Raw genomic sequence first — 13496 nt, forward strand, 5'->3', positions numbered from 1 at the left:
TTTGTCTTCATTTTTTTTTTTTTTTTTTTTTTTGGGGCTCTCCCCTTGCAGTAACGGTCCCGTATGCTAAGGAGGGAAAGCGGGGTTATGTCCACACAACCTTTTCCCTCGGAAAAGAACCTGTTATTTGCCTCCAATTAACTGTCTTGTGAAGAAGGGAAAGGACTAGCAAAAGGACTGGCCCGAAGATTGTCGCACAGGCACAATGCGGGTAAAAATAAGGGAAAAGAGAAGGATACGTGTAAATATGCATTTGGGTATGCGCTAAATTGGGGAAAATTAAAAAAAAATAAATATATACATATATATATTGAGAAGATGTGCAATGATTTTTTTTTTTTTTTTTTTTTTTTCCTTTTTCTCTTGTATGCTCCTCCCAAATAGTGTGTTCTTCGAAATTTTCTCCAAAAAAAAAATACACAAAATAAGCGCATCATTTTGCATGCTATATAGGATATACATTTGGGAGCAGTTCGAAGTGCTCATTTGTTTTTTTTTTTTTACTTATCGAAAATGTAAATTTTATTATTTATCATTTTTTTTTTTTTTTTCAAAGGAGCCCATGAGGTATGACTCTCTTTTCATATCCTCACATAAGGTTCATCCGAAGGGAGTGGGTGGGAAAAATATGCTAAGAAATATTTACACCCTTTTGCTACATTCAAGTCCACACACCCGCTGCACAGAAGGGAGATGGAGGATATAAAAGGAGAATCCATCAGGAGTGAACCCCCCATGGGAGATGAACCCACCAAGACAAACAATGATAAGAAGAAGAAGAAAAAAAAAAAAAAAAAAGTAGAAAAATGCACAAACAAAATTACCAACTTCTTCAGTGTTGTCAAGAGTACCAAAGTGGCCAAGAGATTTCAGACACCGAACCCCTCCAACTGTGAGAATAACCGACACGCCGATGAACACCCATCAGGCATACACACCATCATAAATAAAAAATGTGTAGCAAAGAATTCCCAAGTGAAGGAAAATATGCACCAGACTTGTGACCAAAATGTCTTACCCACTCATGTAGATGCAGGAGGAGGAGGAGGAGGAGGACAAGAAGAAGACGGGACAAATCAAATGCTATATCCTCCAATAAAGGAAAACACATTTTATGCCTCACCAAGAATAGAAAATGAACTAACAAATAAGATGAATTGCGTTAATGTGAAAACGGCTGCGAAGATTTGCGGAATTACCAATGTCAAGTCGATTTTGAGGAGGGACGTCAGTAGGGTGCCGACCCTTGGCGCGACGTTGAGGAGGAAGGACGAGGGGGATGTGAAAAATGATGGTGAGGAGAAGCCGCGTTGCGAAAATTCCCCTGAGTGGAGACCCCCTCATGGAGAACCCCAAGACGAGGGGAACAAAACAAAAAGGGGACTCAAAAGAAAAAAAGATGAATCGGTTGACGAGTGTGACACGGATGATGTGAGTAGCTCACTGGATATGAGCGAAACGGAAGAGGATGGTGTGGATGCTGTTCCTGAGCAGGATCAGTTGAAGGGACCCCGCGTAGACTTTTCTTCCAAATCACCCACACAAGGGAATAACGTTGAAAATGTTCACTTAGAACCCAATAGGAGAGATTACAAAGAGGAAAATATGTGCTCCTCCTCCTCCCCCCCTGAAGAATGCGCAAAGGTAGTGAAGACGAGGAAATTTTCCCTTGTCAATTTTTTCGGCAATGACATTGAAATTACTGTAAATGTAAATGAGGACAGTGCTTCCGAGGGTAGGTTCAGCAGTGCGGATAGCGATGGGAGTGGGTCCAACTTGGGCTGCACCGGGAGATCCAAGCTCAGACGTGACGCGACCAGTGATGCGAAAAGGAGAAATGGTGAAGATACACCCAAAGGCGGCGTTGGCGAGGACGAAATGGACACCCTCAGAACGCGAACCCCATCGTACAAGAGAAATTCCATTTCGGACGGAGAAAGATACAGTAAAAATAATGAAGCAATTTACGCGAAGAAGAAAAAAAAAAGAGAAAGGTATAGCCCCGATAGGGATGATGCGGAGGGAAAAGGGGGTCAAGCCAGTGATGAGTTGTCCCAGAACGAACATGCGAACAGCCCCTTAACACAAGGAAGGAGAAATTTTGTAAAGGAAAACAAACGAGTGCTAAAATCGGATAATGAATTCGAATTGGAGCGAGCCAAAACGAAGAGGGTTCGAATCGGGAGAGTCAGTTGTGCAGGGGTAGGTGCGCACACAAGCATTGGCATGGACATAGATGCCCAAGCGGATGCCGACGAGAAGGGAGGAGGACGCAACTACTCTTCCAACCGGGCTGGTAGGAAAACGTGCCTGAATGTTGGCTTTGTTAGCGGTTTTTGCAGAAAAACGAGGAAAAGCTGCGCAGCGGGGGTAGGTGGCGGGGATGCCGGTGGCGAAGGTGCTATTGGCTCCGATAACGATGATGGTGAGGAGGATGGGGAAGACGGCGACGATGAGGATGGCGAAGATGACCCCACCATGCACCCAGATGGCGCGTGGGACGAGCATGCAAAGAAGGCACAAAACAGGAACAGAAAAGACGGCGCACTTGGGAGGAGGAACCACTTCGAAACGAACGTATACCAAATGAAAAACAACGTGCAGGAAAAATTAACTTCCATTAAAAATAACTTCAGGCTAAATGATAACGTAAGGGATATTCTAAATGAGAAGAGGCGGATCAAAATTCTTCGAGTTTTAAACAAGTACTATTTTGAAAGGGAGTACAAGGACTACGTGGAGGTTCATCAGGGGGCAAGGGAAGGCCCCCAGAGGAGCGTCCCGCAGAAGGGTTCCAGGGCAAAGTGTTCCACTGCGAATTGCTCCTTTGCGAAAGGCGCCACCCCACGTGAACTGTTGAGAGACCACTCGAGCAAACCCTTCACCTTCTTCATCGCTGGGAAGTTCACCCTCTTTAGCAACTTCGCTCTGGCCAAGAAGTTGAAAGATGCAGGGTACGGAATAACGAGTAACTTACGGAGAAGCAACTCCTTAATCATTGGACATGATTTAAGTGAGGACTTTGTAAAAAAAATAGAAAATTTTAAAGGTCGTATTTTTGGGGAAGAAGACATTCTAGACCACCTAAATGTAGATGTAAAAAAACGCATTGATCTTTTTGCCCCGATAAATAAAAATAACGCAAAACGGTACAAGTTTCTAATTAACCAAACTAATATAGATAGTGCACCCACAAAATATATTCAGAGAAAGGTGCTTCAGTTTTGTAGAACCATACGGAAGAGCTTGTCTGAAAGTTTAGAGACTTGTCATGCTAAGTATAAGAATGTATTGCTTTCTAATTTGACGAAACAGTTAAGTGACTTTTTTTTATTTTTGCATTTGTCCAGGGGGAAATTCCACTCCAACATAAACTCCCTGTTGCTTTGGTACAGAAGGAAGTACCACGAGTTGATGATCCCGCTGCGCAGTGGTGAGGATATTTACGAATTTGTTCTCTTCGTGCAAAACCTCTGCGACGTTTTCTCCACGTGCTATATTAGGGATGACTTGTTGACATGCGACCAGGGGGGGAAGTGCCACCCGTCGGGAGGGTGCATTTCGGAGGGAGAAACCAGGTCAGAGGAAACCCCCCTGGACAGTCAAGCGAGCACCCCTCAACGGAGAAGCGGCACCCTGCACACGTTCATGGATCCATCACAGAGCAGCCATTCAAAGGAAGACAGCCAAGAACGGAAAAAAAACGACACTAATATTGAGAAGAAAATACACCCCCCAGGAATTCATCACGATGAGGATGGAGCGGAGTCCTCCCTGGAGTACATTTCACCAGAGGACTACTTCGAGCATACAGATGAGTCAGGTGAAATGTCCAACGAGGAAAAGGAACTGAACAATGACAACAGTGCTATTTCGTTCGAGAAAAGCATCACGCATAATATGAGGAAGAGTGAGAAGCTGAAAATAGTAACCAATTTATGGAGAGTCTTTTTTCGGCCCAACAGTCTGTACGAAATTGCGGGTCATAAAAATGAAGTTTTGAAATTGTACAAAATTTTGAGGAAACTTTTTCCTGAAGTGGGCGTAGAGACGACACCCTTCTCCAATGGAAGGTTAACTCCCAAGGGGCGCAGCAAACGAAAGGATCCATCAGACATGCATCAAGAGAAGAGTAATATTATATTCCTAGTCTACCCCCCCAACTGTGGAGTAAAGAGATTAGTTGAGCTGATCTGCTACGCCTGTGATTTATGTCCAATATATGAAAGTAAAGTTCAAAAGTATAAAAACATAAATTATTTTTTTAAATACACACATGGGTTGAAACCAATTTCTATATATAATGCTAATAAGTTAGACAAGAATTCCCTGAATGAATTGAGCGCTCGGAACGATGTGAGCATTTGCATGTATGAGGACAAGAATTACGTGATGAATAGCTTATCGAGTTTCTCCTTTCCTTTGTTAGACAGCATAAACCATGTGCTCATTAAATTTGGTGTTCCTTCAAGAGATGCTTTATTTTTTAGGTGTTTTTCTGTTTGTTCTTGTGTTATAAAAAATTTGAATAAAGAATTGTTTAGCATATTATTTGAGACGTGCAGGTTGAAGGACTTTTCCTACTCGATCGAGAGCGTCTACAGCAAGATGCACCTCGTGGCTTCGTACGTCAATTGTGTGCAGAGGAGAAGCGGGGAGGATGGACTTTGTGTTAGCGACCAGGAACCAGGAGCGAGGACAGCGGAGGAAGCTCCGTTTAACTTCCCCAATGATGTGTTGCACGAGTATATATCGAACCATCTCATGAATCGATTCTTTATGAATAACTATGACGAGGTGGAGCGCGCGCTGAGCGGCGAGTTAGACGGCAAGTTAGAAAACGAGGCGACATACTGGCGCAGCAATGGGCCAACGGTTTGCCATTCTCCGGGCCACACGAGCAGGGAGAACAGCGGAACCCGCGAGAAAAAGGCAAAGATGATGAAGAGGCTAAACGAAGACTATTACTTTTTTAGGGGATTCGACGTGGAGGACATACGGAGTCTGGTCCACGACTGGTATGACAAGATGCACATACAGAATGAGAAATTAATTTTTGATTTAACGATAAAAAAAAATAGCAGTCTCCTGCATGAGAGGAGCGATTATTTGTATATGGACGACGGGGCCAGGAGGGACAGAGAACGCATTCTCATTAAAGTCTTGGAGCTTTTTTTATACGCTTCCATTTTGGTCAAGTCAGACGACGTCAACATAAATTTGATTGCCGTAGATATGGCCGTGTACTGGAGGAAATATCTCTTCATGAGTCCGCCCTTCCGGTTGGCGTATCGCGGTAGTGGTAGTGGTAGCGGGGGGGGAGGCGGTAGAGACGGCGGGGAAGGCACACGAGGGGGCGGGAAAAACCTGGCGACACGGCAAAAAAAGGAAGAATTGGTCGCCCTCCAAACAAGGGCAAACAACAACGACTTCATCAACGAAACGAAGGTGAAAGACCACATGAAGGGGAAGATGGACAAGTGCAACAAAATATTCTGCGAGAAGGTGAAGAAGTACCGGAGCCTGATGGCACACTTCGGGTGCCCCTTCAATTTCTCCTCCGCCGGCGTGGTGTACGACTTTCTTCAGAACAGCAAGGTGGCGAATTTGGCCCCCCGCAGGCGTGGTGACGCCAAGTCGTGACGCAGAGCGGTGATGCGAGAAGTTGTTACGTCAATCTGTTATGCAAACCGCTATCCGACGCTGCGCAGGCCGCTATTCGCCGCTGCCCCCGCTACCGTCGTTGCCCCCCTTCTGAAAGACCAGCGTGGAGGTGTGGCCCATCTTGAAGCTCCTGAAGACCTTCCCCCGTGGGGTGAACATAACATTTTTTGTCCAGCTCGGAGGACCCTTCGAGGAAGACCCACAAGCATTCATCATGCTAGGGACATACCTCAGTGACTTATAAATGAAATAGGATGCAGAAAAATCAACCTTCTCCACAAGGGACAAAGAAAACGTATTGGAAAAGTCACATGTTAAGTACTTGTCATTGACGCGAAGGTGTAGGAAGCCATTGTCCTTAAGGAGAAGAGAAGCATTTTTAAATAGCCAATAAAATAAGCGATTGAGTAGGAGGTACTCGGACTTTTTGTAATACTTGAGAAAGATATTCCTGTCGCTGTGGAGCTTTTCCTTTTGTATGTTCCATTTGGTTTGTATAAAATCATCTGGCGGAAGCACGAATGGAAAATTAAAAATGATAACGTCAAATGTGTTGTGTAGAAAATGCTCTCCAATTTTTTCCACATCAATTTCTGGAACATAGATACCTCCACAAGATTCTAATATTTTTAAATTCTTCGAAAAAATACTACCACAGTTTCTTAGCAACACATTTGGACTCTCCATGGAGGTGGCCACTACTTGACATGGACGCAACTCCCTCTGAAGTAAAGTACTAAAGGATAAATTTCCTTCGCCCACACATAAAATTTTTTTCTCCTTTTCGTACACGACATCTGCTATGATTAAATCGGAGTAATTATTTTTCTGTACGCAATCGAATAGGTACTCCTGGTACCTCCCCTTGATGTAATTCTCCTTCTCATTTTCTAACTCCTTTTTTAATCTGTTATAATCTGCTTTTATGCACTCTTTGTATTTGTTTAAATTTTGCTTACTCATCAGTTTGGTACGTAGTAGTAACCCGTCTTTTTCCTCCCCCTCCTTCAATTCTTCTTCTTTCCCTATGTGGTACTTGCCTATGTGTATTAATTTTTCAAATATGCTTAGCTGCTTCTCCAGCTGGTGTATTTTGTGAGCCACTCCGGTGAAATGAGATTTGCCTACCTTGGGGAGGAGGAGTAATTTACGCTTGCCTCTCCTGGCATATTGGGGGGAAAAGCGACTCATCATTTTTGGCACTTCAGTGACCGGGCGGGGAGAGAGATACAAACGAGTTGGGGGGTGCCCGGCGTGTAGAGGCCAAGGGAGGAACTCCTTTTTAAATAATAATAGATGTGAATGGTCGCCATTTTTTTATGGGTATAACTGTGCATCTCTCCCCCCGCCGGTATTACAACTGTAATGGCGACTTACATAGCCAAGACTTAAAAGTAACCGCTTAAATGAACAGGCTCCTTGCCTACCTGTTGATGGGTCGATTCGCAAACGTGGTGGTGGGGTAGAGTTGCGTACCTCATGTTTAATGTGCCCAGTGCGGGATCCGCCTTGCCACATTTTTTTTAACCGCCTTTTTTTTGAGCCCCAAATTTTTGCGCATAGGAAAAACAAAAAAAAAAAAAAAAAAAAAATTTTCCACAATGGTAAAAATAAACATATTGCAGTGTTCAAGCGCACCACGCGGGGGAATAGCTATTTTTTTTTTTTTTTTCACCCTATAAACAATTTCAAAAAAAGAATGTCAATTTGATGATGGAAGAAGTGTCACCCTGATTATGTCAGGACGAGACGCCAGCGTGAGCATAACCTCTTTTGTAAAATGACGTACACTCAATCGGTCATTTGGGATTTTCCAAAGCGACGGATAATAAAGCGAGTGCAGGCAACATTATATGTCCATTTGAAGGAGGCTTAATTTGGCATCCCCACGTGCGGGAAGCAGCACGGATATTATCAGTTATAACTGGTGTTGACTTGGGCCCTTGCATCCCTCCCTCCCCATTTGTTTTTTGAATTTTATATTTTACGTTATTTTATTTTATTTTTTCTGAATTATTTTCTGAATTATTTATGCATTATTTTGTGAGTTCTTTGTGTATTCTTTTTTGAATGTTGCTTCCTTAGCGCCACCCCTACTTTTGCATCTTCCCCCGTTCGACACGGAAAAATAGTCCTGCGGACCAGCGCCTGTCCGAGCGTGTTGTATTTCCAAGCAACGGTGCGCGCGGCAAAAGCAACCGCCACATCGTGTATAAGGGGCTTTAACGAGGTACCAACTGCCAATACAACCAAACCACGATGAGCGACGCGGACTCGCTGTCGTGTTCCCTAACCCTGGAGAGTGATGAATACGACGAGGAGGAGTATGACACAAATTTGAGCAAGCTTCTTGATAATAAGACCCTGAACTGGATCTTCGTGGGTGGAAAAGGAGGCGTGGGAAAAACGACAACATCTTGCTCAATAGCGGTACAGCTAGCCAAAAGAAGGGAATCCGTTTTACTACTATCGACAGACCCAGCACACAACACAAGTGATGCCTTCAATCAAAAGTTTACCAATCAGCCAACCCTTATAAACTCCTTCGATAATTTATACTGCATGGAGATTGATACCACCTACTCAGAAAACACAGCATTCAAATTAAACAAGACAGAATTCTTCGATAGTATAATTCCGGAGCTACTACAAAGTTTCCCAGGAATAGATGAAGCTTTGTGTTTTGCGGAGCTAATGCAATCCATAAAGAATATGAAGTATTCAGTTATCGTGTTTGACACAGCCCCTACGGGACATACTTTACGACTGTTGGCCTTTCCGGAATTATTGAAAAAGGCATTAGGCTATCTGATAAGCTTGAGAGAAAAACTCAAAGGGACTTTAAATATGCTCAAAAGTTTTACAAATAATGAAATTGAATTGGAAGGAATATATGAAAAAATTAATCACCTGAATGCCATGTCCATTAGTATTCAATCAAATTTTCAAAATCCATTAAAAACGACTTTTGTATGTGTTTGCATCCCAGAGTTTTTAAGTGTATATGAAACGGAAAGGTTGATACAAGAATTAACAAAGAAAAATATTTCTTGTTATAATATAGTGGTGAATCAGGTGGTTTTTCCTCTCGACTCCACCACCGTGGATGTATCCCATTGTGAAGGTCTACTTAAACAGATTAAGGACAAAAAAGTTCAAGAATCATTTAGTAGCCTTGTACAGAAAACTAAGGAACTTGAAGATGTGTATATATCTAGAAGGAAGCTGCAGTCAAAGTACCTGACTCAGATACAAAATCTTTATGGTAACGACTTTCACATCGTCTGCATGCCTCAACTGAAGAGCGAAATACGGGGGCTAGAAAATATTTCGAACTTTTCAGAAATGCTTTTGGAGTCTAAGGAAATTCCTATATACCGTTGAGCGGGGTACTCGCCTCCACGTCAGTTGACCGGTGTCGTGCATGATCAACAAAGGATTAATAAGGGTTCCTCATCACCGCGAAGCGAAAATGCAAAGGGGGAGAAGTGAACCGTACAGGGGCCATTCGATTAGCTTAAAAAAAAAAAAAAAATTAAACATTCTGCGCCACACTCTGCAGAGGTTTACGTAATGATTTAAAGTTGACAAATCTGCTGCGCGCAGAGCAACCGTGCGCGCCTACATGTGCATATTTACGTACACACACATGTAGACCTAATTTATATATATTCCCTCTTTTGCACGCAATAACAAGGAATGGCACAAAGGGCACAGGGACCAAGAGCTGAGAAGTGTGCTACGTCGAAATGGCCAGGGGTGGAGGAGAGGGTTTTTTTTTGCCGTGCATAATACAAGCGTTGTATGAGAATACGTGCACATATATAAATATATATACGCTTACGTTAGTGTAGCTGTGCCTCTGTACATGCACATATTTGCACATGCTTGTGTGAAAAGTTTTTTTTTTTTTTTTTTTTGTGATGAAGGCGAAGCAGGTGCAAAACTTCTTCGAATTCTCAGACACGTGAACACTTAACGAAAGCATCACTCTTTTAACAAATACGAGAAAAGTGACAAAAAAAAAAGTAGCAGTGTGGAGGTGAAGGACGTGCATACATACACGTTTGCAGTATGCACATATAAATGCCAATGGTACACCCCCCTCCACATTTGTGTCAAAAAAAAAATTAGACCAAGGGGGAAACTTAGTCCGTGAGTCTCAGTAGGAGAACATTCGAGGCTTCAGCTACGTCCTGCTCGGGGCACTGCGAGTGGGGAAGAGGTGGTGGGGACACAACACAAAGTGTGTACAGAGTGTTATGTAGTTGCATATGTGTACACATTTGTGTGCTCCCTCGGGGGAGTCCAAAAAAGAAATGACACCGCCCGTCTTACCTGCTGCAGATTTTTCAAACTTTTAATCGCGTTGGAGTTTTTAACGGCTTCCAAAAACTCCGGCACTTCGTCTCCATCATTCTGCTCAGACATGCCAAAAAAAAAAAAAGAAAAAAGAAAAAAAATTAGGATGGGCATATTCGTTTCGTTTCCCATGTGAGTAATATCTAGGCACATGCCATGAGCATTTTTTTTTTTTTCCTTTTTTGGCGTGCTCTTCCCGCGCGCCCTACGTGGAACCATCACAACCGCGAAATAAAAGTATAAATTTATATATATGTATATGGGTGTACGCCGCCTGGCCCTACCAGTATAAAATCCTCCAAGTGGTAAATGGCCTCCAGTTGCGTGTACAGTGGCTGGCTATCGTCGTACTTGGGCGGCCTGCGAAGGAAGGGGGAAAAGGGGAAAAAAAAGGAATGGGTATATAGGTAGAAAAAACACATGGATGCCGGGGCAGACGCGGCATGTCTTGAACCGAACTGCAAGCACCACACTTCGCGTCTCACTGCTCTCAATCATTACATTTCAAGCAAATTCACAAGCTGGGTAATTCCTCCCAATTTTAAAAATTCCTTCTTGTACTTCTTGTCTGCAAAAGGGGGAGTAAGGAGAAAATGGCCAACTTTGCAGTGGAGCAGTGACGTGGTGGAGTAGCGACGCGGGGGAGCAAATCCGAGGCAACAACTCCCTTGCGGTGAAGTTGGCCTTTCCGTGGAAATACCCTACACCCCCCACACACATGTTCAGTTGCACTCACCCAAAACGAAAATATTTCTACATGTCTGGGCGCAGGCCGCCTTCATGCCATCAATGTTTGACTTCATCCCGCTGATCAGGTAAGGCAGGGCGCCATTCTCAAACATCGTAATGCAGTTTTTCACATCTGCGGAGGGGGGAAGTATGAATGTGGTGTGAGTGAGAAACTAAGGCGGTGCGTAAATTCACCGACGTGGGAATTAACCCTGCTGCGTCTCGCATATGGCACTTCTTCATCGCCGCCTTTTATTTTTCGGTCCCCATGGGTTCGCGCTCTACACTATGTATATATATATATATATTCTTTTTTTTTGTTTCCGGCTTCTTACTGTCGACGGACAAAAAGGATAACGCCACGACGGCCGCGTGGACTCTGTCTAGTTCCTGTGTTGCAAAAAAAGTGAAGCAGAGTGAAAAGACAAAAAAAATTCCCCAATAGCATCTTTTGTGTACTTAAAAAGGACGCAGCTTTTTCGCCCCCTAAAAAGTTATTACGTGAGATTTTAGCAGATTTATAAAAACGGGTATTCCGTTGGCTTCACGAATGGCGTCTTTGTAATGAGGTTCATCTTGGAAGGAGCGGTGAAGAGGAGAAGATTGAATAGATGTGAGGAGGGGAAACAAATCATGCGATGGATCTCGAATGCGTTCAATTGAAACAACGTCCACGCATGCTCCTCTCAAATTCATTATCACACACGTGTGCACATATAATGTATCCATTTGGAAGTAAAAAAAAAAAAAAAAGGGACACTTTTGTAAATGTATTTTTCTCATTTATTTTTTGTACTTTCTTTACTGGCCAATATGGCCAACTGCGTCGCGGACAGTGCGCCTATCGTTTTAGGGTCAGCCGCCCAGGGGTGCATTCTATCCTCTAACTTTTCAATCTGCAGGATAGTGGGGGGAAGAAATGTTTGCTCAGATACGGACGTATTCATGCGAAATTGCGCAATAAGTGTACACAGGTGTCCTTTCCCTTTTGGTATTTCCCTCACCTCGCATGTGGACGAACACAAATTCACGAACTCTTGCACGTCATTCTCGTCATATGCCTTGTCGAACCGTAGAATGTCATTACCTAAAAAAATAGCGATGTTATTTTTTTTTTTGTTTATTTTTTTTTTTTTTTCTATTATGCGTAAAGGAGGACAAATAATAATACGTCTACAGTGGGCTCTCACGTGACGGAGTCCAAATAGAACAATTCTTGTAGAGGAGCAACTCTCAAAAGGAAGAACTTACTTGTAAAGGACAACAATTTTCTTATTGTCTTTGACCCCTCTATTCCAAATTCTTGCAGCTTATTTTTGTAAAGCAGCTTAAGTGGGGGGAAACGCGCAGGTGTGTGTGGATATGTGGATGAATGTATATGCTCATGAATGTGCGTTTGCGCTCACATATGTGTGCTCTTGCACATTCGTGCGTACACCCCTGGTGAACGCGCTCTCAATACACTTGGGGGGCAACCATTCGAAGCGCTTTCATACAATTTAAATTGAGCAATTTTATTTCTATTTTCCTTACATCTCTTCCTGCACAGCATTGATTTCCCATAATTTCTTTGGCGGTGTTAAAAGGCAAATTAATGTTTTAATTAAACCTAAAACATAATCACGTGTGCTGCTGCTACCGGACAATGGGTATGTTTTTTTTTTTTTTCCTTTTATTGGGTGTGTGTGTAGGGAAAGTATCTATGTTCCCTTGGGTAATGAATTCAATTAAAAAAAAAAAAACTCGAATTAAAAAATTTATATCACATTTAATTATAATTTTATGAGTAAATTCATTCTTTAGGGGTAAACATAAGAACAGTATATGTGTCAACTGTCAGTGCGTACATATATACGTAACATTTTGTTTCGTTTTTTTTTTTTTTTTTTTTTTTTTTTTGCGGTGTTGTAACGCTCACTGTAGATGTTTAAACAACATCCCTACGTGTAACAGCAACTATTTTTTTTTTTTTTATTTTTGTGATTTCCAAAGTCCCCAAATTAAATTAAGTAAAATTAAGTAAAATTAGGCAAACTTGACGAACAATGCCCGCGCGGGGGGTGCCTATTTTGTTAATTTATTTTTGAACCATTAACACAGTGGCCAATTTTGCACACTCCAACACTTTGTTCTGTGCTTTAGCCTTTTTCCCTTCGCAAAATATTTTGCCATTGTCGTGCAACTCTTGCGTAATTTTTCGGCAGTTTTCCAACATTTTTTCGAAAATTTTCCATCAGTTTTTCAGCAGTTGTTTTCAATTTTGTTCAACTTTTCCTACAAAAATTCCCGCAACCGTTCCCGCATTTGTGGGGGAAACAACTGCGAAAACACTTTTTTGCGCGAGTGGGGTTCCACTTAACATTAATGTGCTCAGTGTACTCTTTTTCAAAGTACGCGGGTGTGCCACGCAGAAAATTAAGTTTCGCACAATAATCTAATTTTACGTTCGTGGGGAGGGAGCGCGTGAACCATTTGCACACTCTTATGCTGTCAACTGGAAACAAACAATTTTGGCGCAGCGCACGCGTGGTATATGTTTATATATATATGCGCACTCGAACTTAGGAACGTGCACGTATAAGCGCAAACGACACTGTACATGACATAGCAACATCGTTTACACCTTTGTCCCTTCACTTTTCGACTGAGAAATGCTTGCATAGTACACGCCATTTTACCTGCTTATTTATCATGGACCAACATGTTCTCTTGAAAATGTGTCCTGCCCTTCCCCCTTTTTT

General features: G+C 42.6%; 4 protein-coding genes across 4 annotated transcripts; 2 read left to right on the top strand and 2 right to left on the bottom strand.

Annotated features, from left to right (window-relative positions):
• Window positions 1-693: 693 nt before the first annotated feature.
• Window positions 694-5643, top strand: AK88_01198 (uncharacterized protein; the record flags this gene model as incomplete). Its single annotated transcript, XM_012478834.1, has 1 exon — window positions 694-5643. The coding sequence occupies one exon, from the start codon at window positions 694-696 to the stop codon at window positions 5641-5643; it is 4950 nt and encodes a 1649-aa protein (XP_012334257.1).
• Window positions 5644-5715: 72 nt separating this feature from the next.
• Window positions 5716-6858, bottom strand: AK88_01199 (uncharacterized protein; the record flags this gene model as incomplete). The annotated part of the gene is made up of 1 exon (XM_012478835.1): window positions 5716-6858. The coding sequence occupies one exon, from the start codon at window positions 6856-6858 to the stop codon at window positions 5716-5718; it is 1143 nt and encodes a 380-aa protein (XP_012334258.1).
• A 1065-nt stretch (window positions 6859-7923) lies between these two features.
• AK88_01200 (uncharacterized protein) lies at window positions 7924-9048 on the top strand (the record flags this gene model as incomplete). The annotated part of the gene is made up of 1 exon (XM_012478836.1): window positions 7924-9048. The coding sequence occupies one exon, from the start codon at window positions 7924-7926 to the stop codon at window positions 9046-9048; it is 1125 nt and encodes a 374-aa protein (XP_012334259.1).
• Window positions 9049-9812: 764 nt separating this feature from the next.
• AK88_01201 (uncharacterized protein) lies at window positions 9813-12318 on the bottom strand (the record flags this gene model as incomplete). The annotated part of the gene is made up of 11 exons (XM_012478837.1): window positions 9813-9872; window positions 10003-10083; window positions 10311-10386; window positions 10528-10594; window positions 10763-10888; window positions 11091-11145; window positions 11257-11330; window positions 11561-11651; window positions 11760-11842; window positions 12007-12082; window positions 12289-12318. The coding sequence occupies 11 exons, from the start codon at window positions 12316-12318 to the stop codon at window positions 9813-9815; spliced, it is 819 nt and encodes a 272-aa protein (XP_012334260.1).
• Window positions 12319-13496: the final 1178 nt, after the last annotated feature.

The sequence above is a fragment of the Plasmodium fragile genome (assembly GCF_000956335.1).
Source record: "Plasmodium fragile strain nilgiri unplaced genomic scaffold supercont1.10, whole genome shotgun sequence".
NCBI classification, from domain to species: domain Eukaryota; phylum Apicomplexa; class Aconoidasida; order Haemosporida; family Plasmodiidae; genus Plasmodium; species Plasmodium fragile.